The sequence below is a fragment of the Microcaecilia unicolor genome, chromosome 7 (assembly GCF_901765095.1).
Source record: "Microcaecilia unicolor chromosome 7, aMicUni1.1, whole genome shotgun sequence".
Lineage (NCBI taxonomy): Eukaryota > Metazoa > Chordata > Amphibia > Gymnophiona > Siphonopidae > Microcaecilia > Microcaecilia unicolor.
This window is the reverse complement of record NC_044037.1, coordinates 199,976,290-200,002,164: the sequence shown is the minus strand read 5'-3', so window position 1 is coordinate 200,002,164 and position 25,875 is coordinate 199,976,290. Positions and strand designations below refer to the sequence as shown.

The 25,875-nt window shown below is 41.0% G+C and overlaps 1 protein-coding gene across 3 annotated transcripts in view; it reads right to left on the bottom strand.

The window, feature by feature from the left end:
• The window catches only part of HECW2 (HECT, C2 and WW domain containing E3 ubiquitin protein ligase 2), a 535,594-nt gene that overhangs the window by 135,606 nt on the left and 374,113 nt on the right, over positions 1-25,875 (bottom strand). For all 3 annotated transcript variants that reach the window (XM_030209455.1, XM_030209456.1, XM_030209457.1), the window contains 2 exons: positions 18,519-18,661; positions 3,404-3,504 (listed from right to left, as the gene is read on the bottom strand). In XM_030209455.1, coding sequence (XP_030065315.1) covers positions 3,404-3,504; positions 18,519-18,661 — 244 coding nt within the window. The remainder of the gene's footprint in view (positions 1-3,403; positions 3,505-18,518; positions 18,662-25,875) is intronic.

Sequence of the window (25,875 nt, the reverse complement as noted above, 5' to 3'; positions counted from 1 at the left end):
AATAAAAAGATTACCTTGTTTACATGTTCTATTATAAACATTAACACAGCTACAATACTACTTTATCCTAAAGCAAAAAATATATATATATATTGTAAAGAGTATGTAGGAAAGGCCCCAAAGGAACCCTGGGTTAGGCCAGAATACCCCCGGTATAGGCAGGCATTCCCCAGAAAAAAACTAGAAATAAGGAACTACAACTCCCAGCATGCCCCAAGGGAGACCGGGGATAAGAGAAACTATGTGCATTCCCAGGAGTCTCCAGAGGAGGGCCGCAGGGGAAGGAATAAGGCTGATTCTCCAACCTGGTGGAAGAGGTGGTGGAACAGGTGGGTAGAGAAAGAAGAGCCACCAAAGAGCTTTAATGAAAGAAAGGGTGAGCAGCTGGGAGAAGGGCGGGGCGAGGAGAATATGGATTGGGCTCCTGAGGAGAGAGAGGGAGAGAGTGAACCTTGCCCTATGGAGTTGACTAAACCGGAGAACACCCTGGAAGAGCCGATGGACTTTTCAGCTCTGGCTCAGCGAAAGCCAAGGAAGTAGCGGGGCCAAGCCGGGTCAAGCGGGAGGAGGTCAGGTAGGAATATGACTGACCAAGAGGGTGGGACCCTAGGTTTTGAGCCCGCGCAAAGCCATTATTGTGTGTTTTGAAAGCCTGGCTAAACGGAGCTGTGTTTTTGAAAGCTTGGCTAGAACTGAACTGTGTTTTTGAAAGCCTGGCTAAAATTGAACTGTGTTTTGAAAGCCTAGCTGGACTGAGCTATGTTTTTGAAGCTTGGCTAAAAATTGAACTGTGTTTTGAAAGCCTGGCTAAACTGAGCTGTGTTTTGGAAGGCTTGGCTAGAACTGAACTGTGTTTTGAAAGCCTGGCTAAGATTGACTTGTGTTTTGAAAGCCTAGCCGGACTGAGCTATGGTTTTGAAGCTTGGCTAAAAATTGAACTGTGTTTTGGAAACCAGGGCTGAATTGCGCTGGGTGTTTTTTTTTTTTTCTGCTACTCTCCAGGGGACCGGGAGAGAAAGCAGCGGTTGAAGCCTGCACGGTGTAGCAGTGTTTGTTGTTTTGGAGAAGCAATTGGGAGAAGGAGGGACGTTCCTCCTATTCAATAAAAAGCTTCCTTATATTTGTTTTTTGAGACAAAGGGGAGTCATACAGGAGTGTGTTTTTTTTGTTTGAGTTTTTTTTTCTTGGAAGAGCTGCAGCCCAGGAGGAAAGAGGATCCACTTTACAATATATATTTTATTTACAGTTTGTTGTCTCTGGTTTCTGCTTTCCTCATCTTCTTTTCACTGTCTTCCTTCCATCAAGCATCTGTCTTTGTTCTCTCTCTGCCATCCAGTGTCTGCCCTCTCTCCCTGCCCCTTTCATCTACATCTGCCCTCTATCTCTGCCCCTTCCATCCACCATCTGCCCGTCTGCCCTCTCTCTCTTCTCCTTCCATTCACTGTCTGCCCTTTCTATCCCTTCCATCCACTCTCTGCCCTTTCTCTCTGCCCCTTCAATCCATCATTTGCCCTCCCTCTCCCATCCATCCAGGGTCTGCCCTCCCTCTCCTCCCCCTTCCATCCAGGATCTGTCCCCTCTCTCTGCCTCTTTTTTTCAGCCCCCAGTTCCAGCCCCACTATCCCACCAGTCCCCAGTTTCAGCCCCAGTCCTTTTCTCCCACCAGTCCCGAGCTTTAGCCCCCAGCCACTTCTCCCTGTCCTCTTTTTATCCCCCAGTTTCAACCCCCAGCCCTTTTCTCTCACCAGTCCTGAGCTTCAGCCCCAGCCACTTCTCCCTGTCTCCTTTTCAGCCCCCAGTCCCCACAATTTCAGCCCCTGCCGCCTTTCAGCCCCCAGTCCCAGTATTAGCCCCCTTATCCCACCTACCTGCCTTTCAGCCCCCAGTTTCAGCCCCCTTCATCCACATGCCTTGCCCCCCTTTTCAGCCCGACCCATTCTCCCACCTGACCCAGGCATGCCCCATTTTCCGTCATGACCCCTTCTCAGACCCCAGTTCTAGCCCCCTTCTCCCATTTGAGAACCCCCACCCCAGTCCCCTTCTCCCATCTGAGAACCCCTACCCCACCCCAGTCCAGTCCTTCTCCCATTTGAGAATCCCCAGAACACCCCTCTCCTCTCCCATCTGAGAACCCCCCTCCCCACCCCAGTCCCCTTCTCCCATCTGGAAACCCCTCCCCACGCCAGTCCCCTTCTCCCATCTGAAACCCCCCTCCCCATCTAAGAACCCCCACAACACCCCTCTCCCATCTGAGAACCCCCTCCCCACCCAGTCCCCTTTTCCCATATAAAAACCCCTTCCCCTATGTGAGAACCTCCACAACACCCCTCTCCCATCTGAGAACCCCAGTCCCCTTCTCCCATATGAAAACCCCCTCCCCACCCCAGTCCCCTTCTCCCATATGAAAACCCCCTCCCCTCCCCATGTGAGAGCCCCCTCCCCACTCCAGTCCCCTTCTCCCATATGAAAACCCCCTCCCCTCCCCATGTGAGAACCCCCACAATACCCCTCTCCCATCTGAGGAGCCCACCCCGACCCGACTCTCCTGCTCCCACCCTACCTTTAAAAAAATGTTTTTGAAGCGTCATTGCAGGCAGCGCCTTGCGTCTGCCCTGCTTGTTGTGAAAGAAGTAAATCTCTTCGCTTCGTCGTTGTCGGGCCTCATTATGTCCCGCCCTCCTCTGAGGTAATTTCCGCGAGGGCGGGACATAGTGAGGCCCGACGACGACGAAGAAGAGATTTACTTCTTTCACAACAAGCAGGGCAGACGCAAGGCGCTGCCTGCAACGACGCTACGACGCTTCAAAAACATTTTTTTAAAGGTAAAGTGGGAGCAGCGGGAGCAAAGCGGATCACCCGCACACCCACTGACACCCGGGGCGGACCGCCCCCTCCTTGGTACGCCACTGTCCTTGGCATTCAAATACACTGTATGAATATTCATTGTGGATAACCTGAAAACCAGATTCTGTTGACAGCGTTGAAGTACTGAGTTTCATAATTTGGCATTATACCTTCCAAAATATGTGTCCATTCATATAGGGATAATGGTACTGATGCCTGAAGAAATGGAGAAAAGACCAGCTGAAGGGTAAGAGGCTGGTGCGGAGGTGGAGCCTAGTGGTTAGTGCAGTGGACTTTGATCCTGGGGAACTGAGTTCAATTCCCACTGCAGCTCCTTGTGACTGTGCAAGTCACTTAACCCTCCATTGCCCCTGGTACAAAATAAGTACCTGAATATATGTAAACCGTTTTGAATGTAGTTGCAAAAACCTCAGAAAGGTAGTATATCAAGTCCCATTTCCCTTCCCTTCGGGTATGGAGTGGAGCTAATGGTGTCCCTTTACAACACAGATAATATTGCTGGGCACTGGTCTTTCTACTTTAACACTTCTAATATTACCTTCATGGATGGATGATGCAAACTCCACTTTGAACTGGAGATATCCACTCACATGGTCAGCTGGCAGCCTTCTGCCCAGATTGTAGCTCAGAACCTGGTCTCTGCAAAACAAAACCAGTTTGTTTCAGAGCAATATTTTATTTTTATTTATGCATGCATGCATTTTTGTATCCCACTCTTATCCAAAAACAAGTTTCTATTCAAAGTGGCTTACAATTTACATTTAGGTGAACCACATACTTCAGTTGCTCAAATATTTCACTAGGGAAAGATGAGAAAAGCATGCCTGAGAAACCTGAAATCAATTGCTAGAGCAGTCAGCAATGACTTCAGAACCAAAAAATGGTGCCACTTCAGTAGCTCAGTGCCTTGCAGAAGACATGGGTTTGATTTCTGAGTCAGGTCTCCCATTGTCCAGGCTGGATGAGGGATTCATTAAGAGGCAGCATTCACAGTCCTTCACAGGAAGGGTATCCCAGCCATTGCATAATGGTGACACCTAGTGGTCAGACTTGGGGGCCTATGATTTACAGGATTCTGCAGAGAGGTCTGGGCTGCTGCAAAGATGGAACTGAGTTAAAGAAGGGATAAACAGTAGAAGAAAGTAAATTCCTCTGAATAAAGACTCACAGAGTAATTATGTAAGAAGCCATGTAGATTTAGGCAGCAAGTATGCATGTAAATCCTGGAATTCTAGTCATTTATATATGTACTAGTAAAAAAGGCCCGTTTCTGACACAAATGAAACGGGCGCTAGCAAGGTTTTCCACGGAGTGTGTATGTTTGAGAGAGTGACTGTGTGTGACAGAGAGAGAGTGAATGTGCGAGTGTGTGTGTGTGTGAGAGAGTGAGTCTGGGTGCGAGTGTCTGTGAGAGAGAGTGTGTGTGTGTGAGAATGAGAGTGTGTGCAAGTGCGTATGTGAGACAGTGTGTTTCACACAGATACAGTGTGTGCGAGAGTGTGTGTGAGACACAGACTCTCTGTGAGACTGAGTGTATGAGACCAAGAGAGTGTGTGAGTGATTGTGTGACACATAGTGAATGTGATACAGTGTGAGACAGAGTGTGTGAGAGACAGTGTGTGAGAATGACAGAGAGAAAGACATTGACTGTGAGAGTGTGTGAGAGAGAGATGGTGTGAGAGAGAGAGACAGAGTGAATGTGCGAGTGTGTGTGTGTGTGACTCTGTGTGTGTGTGTGAGAATGAGAGTGTGTGTGTGAGAAAGACTGAGAGTGTGTGGCAGGGGCCCCCCTCCATCTCCCGGCCTCCTTCCCCCTCCCCCCTGTCTTCCTTCCCCCTTTCCCGTCCCCCTCCAGTTTTTCCTCCGCTCCCCCCTCCCAGCTTCAGGGTCGTGGCCTCCCCTACCTCCGCCTGTCATGGTCGTGGGCCCCCTTCCTTACTTCCTCCCTCCCTTGTTCAGGTTGGTTCCCTCCCTCCCTCCCTCCCACTCCCACGGTCAGGCAGGCTCCCTCACACCATCGTTCAGGCTGGGAATGTGGAAGTGTTAATGTCAATAAATGTGTGTGTGTGTTTTTTTTGTTGTTGTTTTTTGGTGGGGAAAGGGGGGGAAGTGGGTGGTGTGGGGGTGAGGTGGGTGCAGGTGTGTGAGTGTGTCTCTGTTATAGTGAAATTGTGTCTGTGTGTGACAGTGAAGGGGTGGGGGGGGGGTGGATTTGGTTTTTGCAAGTCTGAGTGGTAGTGTAGCTGCCCTTGTATGTGTTTCTGTCTGGTCGTGTCTGTGTGTCAGAAAGTGGAAGTGGGGTTTTTTTTAAACTTGGAGCGTGGTGCGGGGGAAGGGTCAGTCCATAGGAGTGAGGGGGAAGACTTTCCTGTTACCTGTTGTTGTTTTTTTTTCTCCTGTGTGCACAGCAAGATAGCGGGTTTTCTGTTTCCTTGGCTGTGGGCGGGTTCGCTTTTGTGAGTGGCAGCGGGACGTCTCGTGTGTCTCAGAGTGCCAGTGGTTGCTTTGCTTTGGTGCGGGCTTTGGATATTTCTGCGCTGCAAGTTTGAGCGATCAGCCAACGGCGGTTTCGTTTCGTTGGCTGGGGGCGGTTTCGCGGTGTTTGTGAGTGGCAGTGCCTCAGAGTGCCGGTGGTCGTGGTGTGGGCGGGCTTGGGGGTTTGCGGTGTTTGTGAGTGGCAGCGGGAGAGCTCGGGTGCCTCAGAGTGCCAGTGGTCGGTTTGCTGCGGTGCGGGCAGGTTTGGGGTGTTTCAGCCCAGGTATGTGAAGCAGCAGGTAAACGTGAACTTCCTAGCAAATGGTGGCAGACAGCTGCTGCTGCTTGTTGCATCGGTGCATCTTATCTACTATAATAAAACTCACCCTCAACGTTTGCTCCGCTCTCGATGTCATGATGTTTGACGTGAGGGCGGGGCCTGGTGGCTTCACCACCACGAACCTTCGAACCTGAAGGAACTGTTGTCAGTGGCTTGGCTTCACTGACGTCAGTGTCCTCAGAACGTTGAGGGTGAGTTTTATTATAGTAGATATGAACACAAGTGCATAAATGATAATAATCAGGCTCAGGGTGTGTATATATGGGCAAAGTATGGACAGGGCACATGGTTATGCATGTAACTTATAGAATACCCCAATCTTGGTGCAAGCATTCGCACCGGCTCTATGATTGGCATAAATGCTTGCACCTAAACACATATGTGGGGTATATAGCTGGTTACATTTGCATTCTATAAAAGAAATTAGATTTATTATTTTAAAATTAACAAATATAAATTCAAAAAGACAATGCTAGCAAATAGAATAACAGCAACACAATAGGGGGTAATAAAACAGGTGCAAGCATTTAATCACCCAACACCCATTACACAATTAAAATACCAACATGTAAGTGCACATGTGTGCATATATGCACGTATTTTCTAGATATGCATATATACTATTCTGTAATTACACGTTATCATTGACAGATGGGTGTACACATGGGCAGAGTGGTGGGGAGCACATTTACACTTATAATTCAGTTGTCACCCAACGTTAGGTGCTGGGAAGACCCAAACTAAGACAGTATTCTGGAAAGGGTGCAGAATATTATCTTAGCACGGATCTCGTGTCTAACTTTGGTCACAGAACTTACGCCTGCTATGTAAATGCTGGCGCGCAACCAATGGCAGTTGGGTATGTAAATGACCCTATTCTACAATATCATGCCTAATTTCTGGGAATGCCCCTGACCTACCCATTCCCTTTCCATGGCCACACCCTCTTTTATAAAATGGAGGCAATGCATGCAAATCTCTCTCATGAAACTGACTGGCTGGGGTGCCTCCAGGACCAAGTTTGGAAACCACTGCTATAAAAGGAATGTAGGTGCATTTTTCTTTATAGAGAAGGCTCCCATCAGGTACCTTCTATGCACCTATATATTCACTGATATGAAAAAGTTTCAATCTCCCCCCTCCCTCCTGATTTCCCCTATTATTGCATTTATGTCACATTGACAGGTCTGATCTTTAAACAAAAAGTAATAATATTCAAAGGGACCTATGAAAACACATAACATAGGTTTTAAATTATTACTTCATTTATTTAAGGAACAAAAGTTATCCAGTACCCATATCACTCATGTGAAGAAGTAACTGCCTCTAAACGTATGAATTGGTCGAAGAAATAGTTGTAACCAAACGCTTCTTTTAATTTGAAGAATCTTAGCTCACTCTTCTTTGCAAACTGCTTTAATTCAGATACATTCATTGTTTTTCATGCATGAACTGCTCGTTTCAGGTCCAGCCACACCATCTTTATTGGAATCAAGTCAGGACTTTGACCTTGCCAATCCAAAACTTTAATTTTGTTTCTCCCTCAGCCATTCAGATATATAAGTGATTTTGTGTTCTGTATCATTGTCTTACTGCATGACCCAATGATGCTTTAGCTCAGGACAGATAATCGGACATTCTCCTTAAGAATTTTCTGGTACATTGCAAAATTCACAATTCCTTCACTAATGGCAAATTTTCCAGGTCCTGAGGCAGCGAAGTATCCCCACACCATCACCACTATTTTGACTGTTGGCATGATGTTCTTACTATGGATTGTTATCTTTGCTTTACACCAGACATAATGGGACCTGCATTGTCCAAAGAGTTCCACTTTTGACTTATCTTTCCCAGATGTGCTTTTGCAAATGTGAGATGAGCACTGATGTTACTCTGGAAGCAGCAGTTTCTGCCTTGCTACTCTCCCATGAATTCTAATTTTTGCCCAGTCTCTTTCTTATTGTGCAGTCATGAACACTGACCTTAGCTAAGGCTACAGAGCTTGACGTTCTCTGGATGTTCTTCTGGGATGTTTTGTGACTTCCTGGATGAGTTGTTGTTGTGCCCTTGGAGTAATTTTGGGAGGGTGGTCACTTCTGGGAAGATCTGCCACTATTCTATTTGGAGACAATGGCTCTCAGTATGATTTGGTGGAGTACCAGAGCTTTAGACAGGGCTTTGTAATCCTTTCCAGACTGATATGCTTCAGAATTTCCTTTGATTGTGGCCTAGCATTTTTGTTAAAACTTTGTGGTGACTATTTCACTCTCATGGTAAAGTTCCATATATAGATTGAGGTTGAGATTCAACAGGGATGGCTGCAGTCAAGCCTGGCTGTGTTCAATCAGCTGAATCTAATGATCAATTAAATTTGGTCAGTTGGTTGAATAATTAAGGGGGCAGTTACTTTTTCCTTAAATGTTTTATTTGCTTACTCAGGTTTCCTTTGTCTAATATTACATTTTGTTTAAAAATCAGAAACCAATCAGAGTGACATAAATGTTATAATTGGGGAAATTGGAGAGGGGATTTAAACTTTTTCACGTCATTGTAGGTACACAGTTCTAGAACTGCCCTCATAATGCCATTATGTGGAGTGGAGGAGTAGCCTAATGGTTAGTGCAGCAGGCTTTGATCCTGGTGAACTGGGTTGAATTCCCACTGCAGTTCCTTGTTACGCTGGTAGGCAAGTCACTTAACCCTCCATTGCCCCAGGTACAAAATAAGTGCCTGTATATATAATATGTAAACCGCTTTGATTCTAACTACAAAGGCGGTTTAGCAAGTCCCATCCCCTTTCCCACTGCACAAAATAAACCACAATTACTCTAAAACAAAAATAAATAAATGCAAAATAAGGCAGTGCAGCTCAAGCAAATAATCCATAACCTATGCAGTCATTAGTAACACTTTAGTCATTTATTTCTTGTATTTTACAAAATGAATCACAGTTAGGTAGAGACTCTTCAACTTAGTTCCTTGTAAATGGCAAATGGTTCTAGTTTGCAGGAGACCCACCAAGAATAGTTATATCAGATAACATCTGTATTTATTTGGTGTATGGTTCATGCTAATTCAAATGTTTTAGTTATCCAGAAACAGATCTGTATGTATTATCTCAAGGACCAGAGCTGACCATTCTTTGTGTAGCAAAGAATACTATATTAATGCTGCCAGACCTGATATTATAGTGCTTGCTTTGGTTAAAAACAAAAAAGTTAATGCAACAAAGTTCAAAGTGTAAGTTAATTCTTTCAGGAGCTGACATCATCAAGCATCAGACGTCAGCTAATGAAACAATAACTAGGCTAAGTTTTCAAAGGGGTTAGGGGCCTAACTTTGGGAGTTAGAAACCTAAGGGCCCCTTTTACTAAGCTGTGGCAAAAAGGGGCCTGTGCTAACACGCGCCGAGGCCTCCTTTTACCACAGCTGGTAAAAGGTGAGTCTTTCTCTTCTTCAGGAAATGGCCATTTTGGGGGCGGGGGGAGTCCTTACCGCCACCCATTGAGGTGGTGGTAAGGGCTCCTGCGCTATCTTGGCAGTAACCAGGAAGCATGTGGCACTGCCCAATTACCGACAGGTACACACATATGACAGTGTGCTAGGAGTGGGAACTACTGCCAGGCTGCTGCGGTAGCCCGCCAGTACTTCCTTTTTAGCAAGCAGTAAGCCCAGATTGGGCTTACCACCATTTTGTAAAAGGGCCCCTGAACTGGTTCCTTTGAAAACTGACTAGGGCTCAGTTAAATTTCAGCACCTAGGAGCCTAAAACACAGGTTGCACTGGGAAAAACGTTAGGCACTTAGTTCTGATTTTCAGCACTAGATACTTCCCTAGAGACCTAAATTTAGGCTCCAGTTTTAGGATCTAAATGTAAGTGAATTTTCAGCTAAACATTTAAGATTCCACATTTGGCTGAAAATAGACACCTAACTTAGGGGCCCATTTACTAAAGCTTCGCACAAACTAACATAATTAGCTTACACTAATTGCTAAGAAGCCCATTTCATACCTACGGGGCCTTCTTAGCTGTTAGCGCAAGCTAAGAGCCTCTTTTATCAAGCCGTGCTAGCGGTTCCAGTGTGGCAAAACCGATGGAGCCCATTGAAAGTGAAAGGGGTTTATTGCCATTAATGAATCAGAAGCCGCTAGCGCAGCTTGATAAAAGAGGCCCTAAGTTTGGCAAAAGGGCACCTTAAAACCCTAAACTTCGGTGCTCAGAAGCCAATACGCAAAAAACCTGAAAACCAAAATTTGAGAACTTTATTTTCAGTCAAATTTAGGAGCATATATTTTCAGCTGAAAAATCACCTTTAGGCCTCCAATTTATTTTCCTAGCTGTAATATTCTAATTTAGATGTTCAGTGCTGAAAATCACTGCTAAGCTTCAAATATGTTTCCCTGCCCTAAACCATACCTATCACTATCCACACATTTTAGGCCCTAGATCCAGCCTTAGTCAACATGCCTAAAATGAGGCTCTTGCATCCTTTGAAAATTGGTATATCCACTCTTTGTATATCAGCCTCATTAGATTTTTATTTTAAAGCAATTAAATGTGTGCAAGGGTATCATTTTTAATTAGTTAACTTGGCAGAGCTGACCTATGAGTCACTGAGAATCTTTGTGTAGGCTGTGCATTTTATAAATCAACTCACAGTATCTTCAAATTCGTTTACACTGTAACTGATGTGCTTTTTTTTCAGAGCTTGAAGCACAATGCAAGATTCACAACTCCACATTACAGTTGGTGAAGCCATCAAATACTAATCATGCAACTTGCTTTGATGCAACATGCATATTTATTAAATGAACATGTCAATGTCTGAACAGGTGAAAACTGATGGCCATCTAGCAGGTCAACTTATTGTGGGATTTGCATACTGCAGTCAAATACAATTTTCTAAAACATTTGTAGAGGGAAATAATTAGAATTCTCATCGTGGCTGCTATTACTGTAAGATGAGGGTGTCAAACACAAGGCCTGATGACCCTCTTTATCCGATCTATGGAAGACATGGCCAAGGGCCAAAGGCCTGGAGATGCAGTGGCTGTAACAGGAGGGGGGCAAAGAGGAGTGTAGGAGTGACTCTTTTATGCACAGTGCTCACCTTTAACATGTGTCTTTGAGGCTGTGACAGGCAAGTTGTGCCCTGCAGTATGTTGTCAGGGTGGGGAGAAGAGGAGGAGGGTGGGCAGAGTGGTGCTCATAGGTGCAGGGACCATTGAAAGAGACACATATCTCATTCCTACACCAGGCTCTGCTTTTAGTAGTTTTTCCAAGCAGCTAAGTAGTTGATTGTCAGAGGGGCTAAATACTAGGGACAAGGGTGAGGGAGAGACAGAGAGAGGCTGAGTGCTGGGACTAGGAATATTTACCTATTTTGACTGCATGAAAAATGTGCTAAAATATTCCTGATAAGGGAATATTTTCTTATTCTAACTGTATTAAAAATGTGTTGATGTACCCCTGAAATTTTAACCCTGCCTGGTGGGCTATAACATCCAAGGGAGATGGATCCCTCCTACCCCCCCCCCACACTTGATCCACTTACAGTGTCTTTTTTCTGGGAACACAAAAATCTGGCAAAGGGAATAGTGCAGCCCAGAAATGCAAGAAAAAGAAAAGAAGAAAAATGGAGGTGCATGATGGAGCTAGAAAGATACAATGAAGCTTTCAATGCTGTTCATTTTTTATGGTTTAAAAACTCATAAAATAGTTGACTCAGCTAAATTTTTGAAATCAAGCTTGCCCAAGATTAGTCCTCGAGAGCTGTAGACAGGCCAGATTTTCAGGATATCCCTAATGAATATGCATGAGAGAGCTTTGCATACAATGGAGATAATGGACATACAAATCTCTCAAGCATGAGGGAAGCAAGATGGAGGCTCTATAGGCAGCACCTCTCTCTGCTCTGCATTTTTACTACTTAGAACTTCATATTTCTTGATGGTTAACAGGAAAGACAAGATGTGCACTTAATCTGCAGTGCCATCAACCTCACAGCCAGTTGGACTGATGGTTTGTTTCCTGCCTACTAGCATTGAAGGAGGATCCAGAGTGTAAGCCGCTGGTTGTAAAGAACAAATCATCAGAAAACTTCAAACTGCCCAAAACACTGCAGCCAGACTTATATTTGGAAAAACAAAATACGAAAGTGCTAAGCCCCTAAGAGAAAACTTACACTGGCTTCCTCTGAAAGAACGTATAACTTTCAAAATATGCACTCTGGTGCATAAAATAATTCACGGTGATGCCCTGACCTACATGTTAGACCTTATTGACCTGCCACCCAGGAATGCTAAAAGATCAGCACGCACATTCCTAAATCTTCACTTTCCCAGCTGTAAAGGTCTAAAATATAGATTAATACATGCATCCAGATTTTCATACTTGAGTTCGCAAATGTGGAACGCTCTACCACTTGACCTGAAAATAATTCACAGCCTAATTAACTTCCGTAAGGCACTGAAGACATATCTCTTTAACATGACATACCATAATGACTCATATTTGGAACCGTAATTTTACATCATTTATTTAATAATCGGATTATTTTCTCCCTATATCGTATTGTCTAATTTTATTATGTAATCCACGTTCAATATGTGATACCAATTGTATGTAATCCATGGTAAATATGTGATACCAATTGTATGTCTTCCCTTCTTTACCTGACTGTTCATTATATCATCCATGTTCTATATGTATTACCAATTGTATCTGTACTCTGAAATGGCATAAGTCATGACGGAAAATTGTAAGCCACATTGAGCCTGCAAATAGGTGGGAAAATGTGGGATACAAATGCGACATATAAATAAATAAATAAAACGAGGTGCATACCAATTAGTATTTTCAGAAACTGACTTAACTGCCAAGATGCCATAAATACTAGATCTACTCCTTTGGTAACTTTAGCCAGTGAGAGTGATGCATCATTGATTTTGAAACATTATTTAAAAAAAAAAAAAAAAGATATTTTTTTGTGGTTCAAAATTCTGTAATTTTCCTGATGTAGCTACAGCTACTCAGCTCAGGCGAAAGGTTGTTTTTATCTTTAAAATTTAGGGGCCCTGTTTACTAAGGTGAGCCAGCATTTTTAACACGGGTGCCAATGCTAGAGACACTCATAGGAATTATATGAGTGTCTTTAGTTTTTGCGTGTGCTAATTTTTAGATGATAGCATGCCTACAGCGCAGCTTAGTAAACAGGGCCCTAGAGTTGTAGCCTCAGGGGCAACTTTTTTTCTTAAATACCCTTGTAATTGTTTGCTTACTCACCAGGGCAAAAAGTATATTTTGGGGGATTCATTGCAATTATAACAATTTCCTAAAGGTCATGAGAAATGAAGCCTTAGACTACTGGAGTAAAAGATAATTCAAAGATGTAATGTATTTAGGGCTTCTTTTATCAAGCCACCCTAGCGGTTCCCAGTGCAGTAATGCCAACAAAGTCCATTCACTTTGAATCGGCTCTGTCGGCATTGCCATGCAGGAATCACTACAGCAGCTTGATTAAAGAGGCCATAAGTTAATATAGCCTAATTGTTTTCTTTAATCTTTTTCTTTTTTTGGTATTTACCTCGTCTCTTAATATGGACTAGTTGAATTTGTGAGAATGTTTTTGTTTCTTTAACAATTTCATGAAAATTCCATTTCTGTACTACCTTTTCTCCTTAATATAGGTTTCTACATTTTAAAATTATAACAGAAAGAAAGAAAGAAAGAAAGAAAGAAAGAAACAAGTTTACTCAATCTGAAGAGTCTCTCAAAGTTTTTTTTGATGAACAAGGCAATCTAATGAAAGACAATTTGCTTATTCATAGAAAAATTAAGAATTTGGAGAATACAGTGCATTCTCATACTTTACAATTTATTAATTTTCCCAAGTTACCCTCAGCAGCTCCTGCTTTAACTTTAAAAAAATATTTCTTGGAAATTTTGAAAATTCTAGAACAGTTCTGTCCTCCAGTTTCGAGAGCTTAGTACCTTCCACCCTTTCTAAGAAGAGAGGAAGGCCTACCATTAGTACCTGGAACTGATATGTCATTTGATTCTCTGAATACTACCCAATTGAAAGGGAAGAAGAAAATGTGACCCCTGCAACACTTTTTGCCAACTTTGTCTTAGAACCAGATAGGAACTGGGTTTTAAAACTGCCCTTCTGGCACTGTAATATACCTTTCTTGAATTGTAATGTTCAGGTATACCCTGATGTCTCATGGCCTACAGAAAAAAAGCATCAGTAATTTTTATTCTCGAGATCTTGTGTTGTTCAGTTGCACGGTTTGTATTGGCTAAATTATCTTTGTAAATGTATAGTTAAATACCATTCTGTTAAGTATATTTTCTACGAACCATCACACTTATTTATCTTTTTGGACTCCAAGGTTGGGGAAATTGCAGCAACAGCTTTAGGAATGGTAAGCTCATCTACTCCATAGAAATGTTGAACAATGTTGCTAGCCTATTCTTTTCTTTTTGAATTTTTCCTTTTAGAATGGATATAGGGGAAGGGTTCTTGTATACATTTTCTGTTACAAGAGCTCTTCTTGGAGATTATTGTATATTTATTACATGCGCTTGATATACCACTAAGGCCTATAGCATATTCAAATGCAAACACTCCCAAAAATGACCAACCCAAGGTTAAGAATATTCTACTGTACAATAACAATGTGGATAATGGGGATACCAGCAACAACTCCAACCGAATGAAACAAAATACCAGTATGCATCACAGGAAGAAGACGCCCACTCCAACAACTGGAAGAGCCTAACCGCCACCTAAACAACAACGCAGTGGCCAAACAAACAACCATCAACATGGAACCAAACATGAACACTCCCCAACAAAACCACAACAGCAAAACAGGCAGACCACACAGACAACTACAAACTGTTAAAAACACTAACATTAAACACGGCACGTATGTCCCATACAAATAGGTTACATAAATGCAAGATTGGCAGTAAATAAGAAAACACTACTAAAAGACAAGATAGAAATGGAACAACTCAGACTACTGCTCATAACTGAAACATGGCTGCACCTTGAAGACGACCCTGCACTACTAGACCACAAGGATACAAAATAATACATATTAACAGAATCAAAAGACGGGGAGGAGGCGTTGCAATATGCAAATCCTCCTTCACAGCAGAACCTGTCGCTAAATCACTGACAAAACACTAACTGACCAACTATGCATCACATTATTCTACCACCCTCCAGGAACCTGGACAAATGCCCAAGATGATTTCATGGACTTTGTATCAAACACCTGACCCAATCATCTAAATGTCCTACTAATAGGTGACAAATCTGCACCCAGAAAAACAAAATGACACAAACACTAGAACACTAATGAACTTCATAAACCAATGGAACTTCACAACATCACAAGGAGTCTCATCGCACAGAAAAGGACACCAATTAGACATACTAGCCCAAAGATCCTCAATAAGTAACAAACACATATTCACAAACCATACATGGGAAGAGGTACCATGGTCAGACCACAGCAAGCTCGCTTTCACACTACAATGGAAAGAAAATGGCAAGAAAAGAGAGCCAAGAACCCAACACACATTCACCACCAGAGGAAAAGTAGACAACTGCACATTCTGGACAGCAACGATAAATGAACTCAATAACATACCACCCGAGGATAAACACTTCATGAGAAACTGGGACAAAACAAGTGAAAACACACTAAACAAAATAGCACCACTGAAAACAAAACAAAAACAAAAAATCACAAAATAACCATGCCCCTGGTTTAATGACAAACTACTACACATAACGAAACTCTGTAGGAAACTCAAAACAAAACAGATGCAAACAAAACCATTTAGAGAAAGCTAAAAGAATTATACACAAACAGCATAAAGAAAGTGAAAACAGAACACTACAGTACACACACGAACGTTGACCAGGCCTATACGAAAAAAATATTCAAACTTGTGAACAAACTACTGAAAACCCAGAAAATACTGGCGACAACTGAAACACCACCAACTGCAGACGAGCTTGCATGATACTTCAAAAACAAAATAAACACAAGATCAAACCTTGCAAAAGCACAAATAAACATCACAGATTACCTATAGGACTGCGAAACACATGACAACCACACTGCAGCAGACAGAATATGGACCACGTTCAAACCACCCCAACTAGACACAGTAAAGACACTATTGACAAAATATGCACATGCATAATGCCTACTTGACAAATGCCCGAACTACATGATCAAAAACCCACCAGAATGGTTTATCGAGTACCTCACAAACACATCACATACATGTTTCAAAGAGGTCAATTTCCAACAGATAAAGGTGACATAGTACTCACACCTATCTCCAAAAATACTACCAGCAAGATCAGAAATTACAGACCAGTAGCCTCAATACCACTATTGACCAAAACGATGGAAGGTCTAGTAACATAGGAACTAACGGAATACTTGACAAAATTCTCAATTCTTCATAAATCCCAATCAGGTTTCAGACCACAACAGAGCACTGAAATGGTCATAACCACCCTGATAACAAAATTCAGAAACATAATATGTCAAGGACTAAACGTATTACTACTATAATTCGACTTGTTACGTGCTTTCGACCTTGTAGACCACACCATACTAATGACATTGCCTGACAACATAGGAATTAGCGGTGCAGTGGCAACATGGTTCAATGGTTTTCTAAAGACCAGACCCTACATTGTAAAGATGTCCAACCAAACATCAGCCTCATGGATCTTTGAGTGCGGGGTACAAAAGGGATCGCCAATACTGTTCAATGTAATGATGGCGCCACTCAGAAAATAAAACTAATTAATGGGTTTCAACCCATTTACATATGCAGATGATATCACCATCTTCATACCTTTCCAAAACAATATCACAAATACACAGGACAAAATACAAAAAGGACTTGGCCTCATGGAAGAATGGGCAACAACTTTCAAACTCAAACTGAACACAGACAAAAACAAATTCCTAGTACTATCCAGCCCATACAACTCCACATCCTACCAAAAATTCACAACCAACCAACAAACATACCACATCGAAACACAACTTAATAGGAATCATTCTCGACAAACACCTAACACTGGACAATCAAATAGCAGCAGTAACATCAAAATGCTTCAGAACAATATGGAAACTGCGAAGAATAAGAGAATATTTCCCTAGAAACACTAAAATTGCTGCAAGCAGTCCAAAACATGGCAGCAAGACTAATTTTCAAGAAATCGAAATATGAAACAGCAACCCCACTGCTTGAAACACTACATTGGCTACCAGTCAAGGCAAGAATACTTTTCAAAAGGAGCACCCTAATTTTCAAGATACTATTTGGAATGGCATCCGAATATATGCTTAATATGAGTGAACTATTCTCAAGAAATGCCAGTCCAGAAACAGAAACAACCTACTCCTACATTTACAAAACTATCTATCACCAAAACTCTACAACTGAACACAAAAGCTACCACTACCTTTTCCACTTAAAATCTATCACTTCAAAAACTCTATGAATAACCACACAAACTATAGATGCTCTCTCAACATTGCACAACACTACTGTAACACCACCAAAATGTAAATTTTAAACCAATTAGAACCAAAACTTGTTTTTGAACAGTGGGCTACAAGAATGCATAAATAAATAAATAAATAAATAAATAAAAGCGGTTTACAAATACAAAATAACACACACACACACACACACACACATATATATATATATATATATTTTAAACAATAGGCATAAAAACATAAGTGTAAAATACATAAGAGTAAAAACATAAGAGTAAAAATAGTCTCAAAAAAACAAACCAAAATAAAATAAAACAAAAAACAAACCTGAGTTTAAAAGGACTAAGTACAGCCGAGATGGCAAAGGGGTGAATTTTAAGGGCCTGTTTACATTTGGGCAGTAAAGCTTGATTTCTGATGGACAGTGAAAAAATAAAATAAAATAAATCTCTCATGCATATTCATGAGGAAGGTGTCCTCACTGTTTTTAGGAGGAACACCACGAGCTGGCTCAATCTTAGCTCCTGATGATGCCGAAAGGTGAAGCACGGTAATGTGTTGAACTTTGGCATAGAGGACAGCTAGATTGGGAGACTACATTTTTTTTTTTTAAGGAATAAGCATGATAGCACAGTGCAAACCCGCAAAGATTCAATATTGCCACAAGGTGAAATCTCAGCTTGACAAGAAAAACTATATGAATAAGTGAAGATTAAACCTGTGGAGCTACTTGCATTTCAGAAGGAATTACAATATGATGATATAGTGGCTATTGGTGATCTTAAGGACATAAACAAAGAGCCCTGTTTACTGAGCCGCACTGTAGGCACGCTGTTTTTAGCGAGTGCTAAAAATTAGTGCGCGCTAACACTAGAGACACCCATAGGTTTGATTCCCACTGCAATTCCTTGTGATTCTGGGCAAGTCACTTAACCCTCCATTGCCCCAGGTACCGCCTTAAATGTAGTTTCAAAAACCATGAAGAGGTGGTATATGAACTCCCATTTCCCTTTCATGCTCATATCTGATCCAGTGGGCCAAAGTGAGGTCACATGTCATTCTTTATAAAATCCAGCAGCGCTTCCCATGTACATGCTGAGGACACACACTAACAGAGGGGCAACAGCCTTCAGATGAAAGAAAGTGTCTCATGCATCATCAGCCTAGGGGGAAAGTGACAGGACAAGCGTTACTTTTTGCAAGCAGGGTATTACCACCAAGCGATGGTTACCTATGGTACCTGACAGCTGTAAAAGTAACTGCAAGCTCTCCAGCATGAGTTTACCCTATAGCATGTCTCTCGAGCAGTCTCTGAACAGGAATAGTTAGCTTTCCAAGGAACCTCTTGATGATGGGGCGGCTCTTGGCAAATTTGTCCTTAACTTCAATTTCCAGGACATCTGTAAGAAGGGCAACAAACGAATAGTTCTGAAAAGAAAGGAAAATAATGTTTAATAGAAAAGCCGTGCACCTTTAAAATAAAGTAATGATAGCAATGGTTAGGAAGAGCCTTCTCAGAGATGGCAAATCTCACTCTAAAGAAGTATACTAAAGAGAAATAAGACAAAACCAAAGATGGGGAAATAAGGTGTTTTATTTATTACCTTTAAAACGGACTAACATGACAACCATACTTCATTATTTTTAGGAGGGTATCATACTGATTTTTAGGCTGTCTCGCTCTCATGCTCTTCAGGGTTCCTTTTTCCACTCCTTAGAACCTCTGATCCTGATTGCTTCTTTCATGAAAGTGTACACAGAAATAAGCAGACCCAAAAGAAAAAGCCAGAAAATTCCAGAACAAAAGGCAATTCAAAGAGGAGAAAAGCCAGGCACCCCACCAAAATGAAGAAATCTAAATGCACACCTCCCTACCTATTTTTGCTTCCCCTGCACTACAAATACATGCATTGTTGTGAAACCTAGGCACATACTCTCAGTCACTGAATGGAGGGCACTTTTAAGCCCACAGTAACTCTTCAGTTATCGGGATGGAGTCCTTTGAAAATTGATCTCATACTGTCCACACTTTGTTCATATCTTTTCAGAGGCGTCAAAGAAAGACAAATATCATTGTGTGTTGCTTCTTTCTGTATGCATACCTCACATAGGGCCATCTGAAAAACCTCCCTCTTTGGGATGGTCAAACCCTGGCGTCTAGACCAAACTATTTTAGTCCATTGACTTTACTGCAAAGCTGCCTGGGGGTGGCTGATTTGGTTAAAAAGAGAAAAGCTGGCATGCTTTCTCATGGTAACTACATTCAAGTTTGGTTTTAGTGATGTTGTTCTGAAATCATAATTGGTCCTTCCCCTGAGTGCATCGCCCCACCCTTGGGAGAGTTGGTCATGAAAAGCATTTAATTGCTTATTTAGGGGGATATTTCCAAAGTGCCTCCATTGAGACATATTCTGTGCATACTTTTTCAATGCAGACTTTGTGCCAATTTTCAAAGAGAAGGTGCATGTATATTTTCAGTTTGAAACTTGCCCTGAATACAAAGTGCTGACAGCACAGCAGCCAATTTTTCAAAATTATGGGGGTGCAAAACCCAACAGAAATTACCTCTCGCTGGACACAGTCATGGAGTTTGTTCAATATTACAGCACCCACAGAGCTAGCTCCTAAAGCTGACAGACATTTGGAATTCCTTTATGTGCAGGTAGATTTTATTTGTAAAATAATGCACATAGGCCCCTATTTACTTAGTTGATTTAAGGTTTTGCTGTCAATATGTGCTAACTGAAAAAAGTTATCCCAGAGTAGGTGCAAAACCTCTGTGGTAATTGTAGAAATTGTTCCTGATGCTTGAGGTAGGCCGCCGTGCCACTAACTCAGGGCAATGATTGCTCCATGTTACAGCTGCTAATGCGGATTGCAGTTAACCATACTTCCAGAGGTGTTAACTGTTACTTGTTATCTGCCATATTAGCAGTGAAAGTATGTGCACTTCCTGCCCCTTATTTTGAAATTTCACATTAGGTATTTAATGCAGCAGATAACATGTACTGTTAACATGGAAAATTAACAGTTTAACATGGAGTAAAACCCATATTAAACACCTAACGTGATTTAGTAAATTGGAGCCACAGACTTATAAACTCAATCCAGATGCACTGTTTTCCAGTCCTGCCCAAAACATGCATCCCTGGGAACACATTCCCTAAATGGATCTAACCATCTGAATGTTGAGGAACATATCTACTCTTAGCCAAATATCCATCTAACATGTGTTGCTGCAATTTACCTGTGAAATTTGCTTGCAAACCAATCTTTTCATTGTCTACTTAAAAAAAAAATCTAAATAATGATTTAAATATGTCCTGTATTATGAACAGAGCTGGGCTAGGCAAAAAATGTTTCCTAGTTACTCACTTAGGGCCTGATTCAAATCTTTTTGCACATCAGCAACATACTAGGTTTGCCAACTCAAGCTTTTCTGGCAAACAAAATACCATAAAGAGACTAACTTGTAGTCACACCAAAATAAGATTAATGGGGCCTTTATTTAATAACCAGTCCATGGTCTTGGCTCCTACAAATTTATTTCTGCAACACTTCAGTCTGATTCCTAAAACAGGTCAGCTGGCTGAACAGTTCACTACCCATTTTACATTCTTTGTTCTAATCATTCTGTACTGTGCCAAGTACTTCAGTGTAATTTGTTTAAACTGCTCAATGAGCATGACAATGATTTAGAAGTAGTAGGTTAGCTCTGTTACAGTATCTTAGCATTTCAATAGATAAAACAATCCTTGACTTTCTTTTGGTTGGTTTCAGGACTCTTGTGGTAACACTGTCTTGTAAACTCCCTATAGGTTTTCTAATTTGAGGTGGGCAAGCTAAAAAAAAAAATAAAATGATCAGTGAATTGAATCAAAACCCAGCTAAGGACTCTGGCTCACCTCCTAGAGCAAAAATGTGAGCCAAGTCAATTAAATTAGAATTAAATCATTTTTATGTCTGCTAACAAGAATCCACACTTTTCCAGTTTTTTTCCTTTTCTGGTCTTCTCATTTCTTGAATTTTCTTGTATCCATGATCTTTTTGCTATTCAATTTATGTCTTATATACCACTAATATCCCCTTTTTAGGGTTCAGTGCGGGTTAACATCATCAGTGGGGCAGAAGTTGGTACAATATTATAGGAAGGACATTGGGTGAATATGATATTGTTGGTTGCATTCAATTGGTACAATAATGTAAGTAGGACATTGGGTGAATACAATCTTGTTGGTTAGATACAATGTTATCTGCCCATCACTATAATATTATCGGGTGTAAGGGTGGTAGGTGTTTCATTTAGTAGTTCAACAGTCTATCAGGGGTAAGAGGAGTAGAGATTGTCAAGTAGCAGGCTTTGGAAAAAGGTAGGTTTTTATTCTCTTCCGGAAGCTGAGGTAGTTAATCTCTGATCTCAAAGCCAGGGGGAGTGAGTTCTATAAAGAGTTTCCTGATACCAGGAAGAGCAAGTTAAAGATCTTCCAAAATCGAATTACCTTGTAGAAAGGTGGGGCTAAGATCAATTGTTTTTTCAGTCTGTTTGAGTGAACAATGCATACAGATGAGATACTGATCAATAGTTCAGAGGCAGCGCCATGCAAAATCTGAAAGACTAGACAGGAAGCTTTAAACCTCATTCTTTCAGCTATGGGTGACCAATGCAGTTTACTAAGATATGACGTAACACTGGTATTTTGAATATTAATCTTGCTGCTGTGTTCTGTATGATCTGTAGTTTTGGTTTTTTTATGTCAAATATATTTATTAATTTTTAACATTTACATTCAGTATAAATGTTTAAGCAACATTTGAAAATAAATGATTATTGGTAATAAAGAAATTTACACAGAAATCATTCCTTTTTTAGATTTACCACAACACACTTGGGATCCAGATACTAGGAAAAAAAAAAGAAACTTACCAAAGCAAAAAAAAAAAAAACTATATATCATTAGAGCAAGGAAGAGTCTAAGAAGCCCGCAGTCAATATTAGCATTTAAGTAATGGGCGTATCCAAAGAGTCCCTAAGACTTTCTTTGGAAATAATAAATTGCAAAAGCTTTTGGGGGTCAAAAAAGATATAATTATTAGAATCTAGGGACACAAAACATCTGCAAGGACATTTTAATTTAAACAATGCTCCTAAACTGAGAACTCTTGGTTTATACACCACGAATTCTCTTCTTCTTTTCTGTGTGTCCCTAGCCAAATCTGGCAAAACTTGAATTTTACTACCCAAAAAGAGTGCATTTATATGATGAAAATAAGCACGAAATATATTGTTCCTGTCCGGTTCTAGAGCGAAAGTCACCAGAAGTGTAGTTCTTTCAGTCACCATTTCTAATGAACTCTCCAAAAATTCCGTCAAATTTAAATCAGAAGGAGATTGGGGTTGAAAATTAGAAGATCTTGAGGAAGCAGTTATATACTGAGTTCTCACTATAGGTGAAAAACCCCTCCAATGGTATTCCTAATATTTCTCCAAAGTATTTTTTTTAACATGTTCAAGGCTGGTATTAATGGTAATGTTGGGAAATTTATAAATCTCAAATTGTTCCTACGGTCTTGATTTTCCAGGAATTCCAGTTTCTGGGCTTGAATATCCTTATCCTTTATAAGCTTTGTTGTAACGTTATGTAATTAAGCAACTTCTCCCTTCAAAGCTGTTATTTGATTAACTTGACCCTGAATATTCTCAAAAAATGTACAGGAATAGAAGTATATTTAAACAATGCTTGTCTTTAATAAATATCACACTTCTCCACTAACATATGAAATCTATTATCTTAATACTAAACATAATATAAACATATTGTATCTTACATACTACAGTTTCCTCTCATAAAATGTCCATATGTTCTTGAAATATCATTTTGAAACTCAATTATTTGGTCCCATCATGTCATATTGGATTACTTCACAATGATAATAATCCTTCTCACTGACACATTCCTTCAGACAGGAGACCTATCTTCGTAGGTTAATCCTGTGTTCATACATTTTAATGTACGAATACAGGATGAACCTACGAAGATAGGTCTCCTGTCTGAAGGAATGTGTCAGTGAGAAGTTAAGATGAATATCGTCATAATCTACCATCATTGAAAAACGTTATTCAATGGATTATTCATGTTGATACATCGCTAATATAGCAAATTATGAACAGCTCCTGAGGATGCCAATGGCGAAACACAGCACTGTGTAGAGCTGTGAACTGTTGTTTCATATATAAATCATTGAAACAAGTGTATGAACATCATCAAGTAAACATTTATTTGACCAGTGTTTTTAGGCTGGAGAAGGATTATTATCATTATGAAGTAATCCAATATGACATGATGGGACCAAATAATTGAGACGTTGATTGCAAGGAATATCTAACAGATGAGTTTCAACATGATATTTCAAGAACATATGGACATTTTATGAGAGGAAACTGTAGTATGTAAGATACAATATGTTTTTATTATGTTTAGTATTAAGATAATAGATTTCATATGTTAGTGGAGAAGTGTGATATTAATTAAAGACAAGCATTGTTTAAATATACTTCTATTCCTGTACATTTTTTGAAATTACAGATTTTGAGGAATAGTTTTGTTCATTGCCTCCATTTTATTCATATTCTGTACCTGAATATTCTCAGACAGATTTCGAGCAGTCTGTTTCAGATCAACAATTTCTCCTTTAAAGGAGTTAGAGATTGATGTAAAGGTTAGGTTCAAACCTTGTATAGCATCCCATAACGACTCCATCGTCACCACAACTGGTCTCAACACGCCATCGTTTCCATCAGAGATCAAACCCTGGGCTGAAGAAAAGGCGAACAGCGTTCCCTGCTTCCCCTCCGTTGTCACTCCGCTCGGGGTTGAGGTGTCACGGGGTCCTCCTCCCTCAGCAAGCACCGGTTTGAGATGCTGAGACATCGTGGGTGCCAATTCTCTTTCAGGTCACGGGGGAACTGTGTTAGAGGGAGGGCTCAACGACGCTCCCTCAATGCTATGGTCCGCGTCCACAAACGCAGAGCCCATTGAGGCGGGCCTCCGCTCTTCCAGCGCTCTCACCCCAGTGCACAGAGGGGGTCATCACCAGGTTGGAGGAGGTAAAATCCCTGGGTTTCCCTTTTCTTTTCCCCATCACAACGTATGGAGAAAAACTCTTTGTCTGCCCGCTTCGGGATTTCTCAGGAGCTCAGAGACACACCTCTTGCTCTATGCGCCATCTTGGATCCTCCTTGTTTTTTTTAAATATTGGTTCTTAATGCTCAAAAATAAGACATTACAGTATTCCAGATGCAGTAGGATCAGCTTTTGGACCAACACAGTAAATGCCTTTCGATCAAAGAATGATCAGGTTAGACCTAGCTGTCTCATTTTAAACATTGTTTTCATCCATAGTTGGTTGATGTGGGATGAGAATGATAGAGTCTAGAAGGACCCCAAGCAATCTAGCTTCTGATTCGACTACGAAGGTTCTGTTGTTTGATAATGTTATTGAAGTTGGGACCTCAACTCTTTGATTTCGGAACCAAAGGATCTTGGTCTTTTGCGCATTCAGTTTCAGCTTGTTTGCTATAGCCCAGGCCTGAATAGTGGTCATCCCAGTTGTTACCAATCAGATTAGATCTTGGTGTGGAGGTGTCACTGGTAGAAAGAACATGATTTTGTCAGTGTATGATAGTAGTAGCTCATCTAATCCCAGATATATTGTACTGAGGGAGGAAATGAAGAAGTAAAACAACATAGGAGAGAGTGGGGATCCTTGGGGGGCCACCAAATTTCAGGATCCAGTGGTTTGAAAGGTGTTTGTTTTGTTTTACAGAGTAGCTTTGGTTTTAGAGGAATTTGTTAAACCATTTGAGGACTCGACCAGTTATTCCTATGTGATTCAGTTGTTCAAGTTACATTACATGATCCACTGTGTTGAACACCAAGATGTCGAACTGGAGTAGTAGAACCTGATTCCCCTTACATAGGTATTATTTGATATATGTTGTTAGCACTAAGAGCAGGGTTTTGGTGATATATGTGGGTCTGAATCCGAATTGGAATTGGTGTAAAGTTAAAAAAGTTTCCAGATATTTTGAAAATTGTTTGCTAACATAGGATTCTAGCATTTTGATAAAGAGTGGTATGCTCGCTACTGGGCGATAATTTGCTGTTGTTGATATATCTAAACCTGCGCCCTTCAGTAGTGATGTGAGAACAATTTTGCCCATATCTACTGATTTTGAGACTTCGAATATTAGTGGTTGAAAAGCTTCCCAAATTTAGTTTGCTATATTTCCTAGAACTGGATCTGAGCCAGAACTAGTTCTTGAGTTATAGAATTTTAAGTTTTCTTCAGTTGGGTTGCTTTTAGCTAGGTCAGATCTAATTTGATCGATCTTGTTCTCGAAGTAGTTGGCTAGTTCTTGAGCGTTGGGACCAATTTGATGTGTTGTATCAGCAGAGTAGGTGGAGGTTAGACTTCTAACTAGGGTGAATAGTTTTTTTTATTGTCGAGGGTATCCTGGCCCACTATGCTGCTGTAGTAATTTTGTTTGGAGTCAGCTATTTTTAGATTATAGTAGCGAAAGGCATGTTTCCAGTTGGATCTGGCAACGGTAGATTTGCTTTTTCTCCATTGCTTTTCAAGAT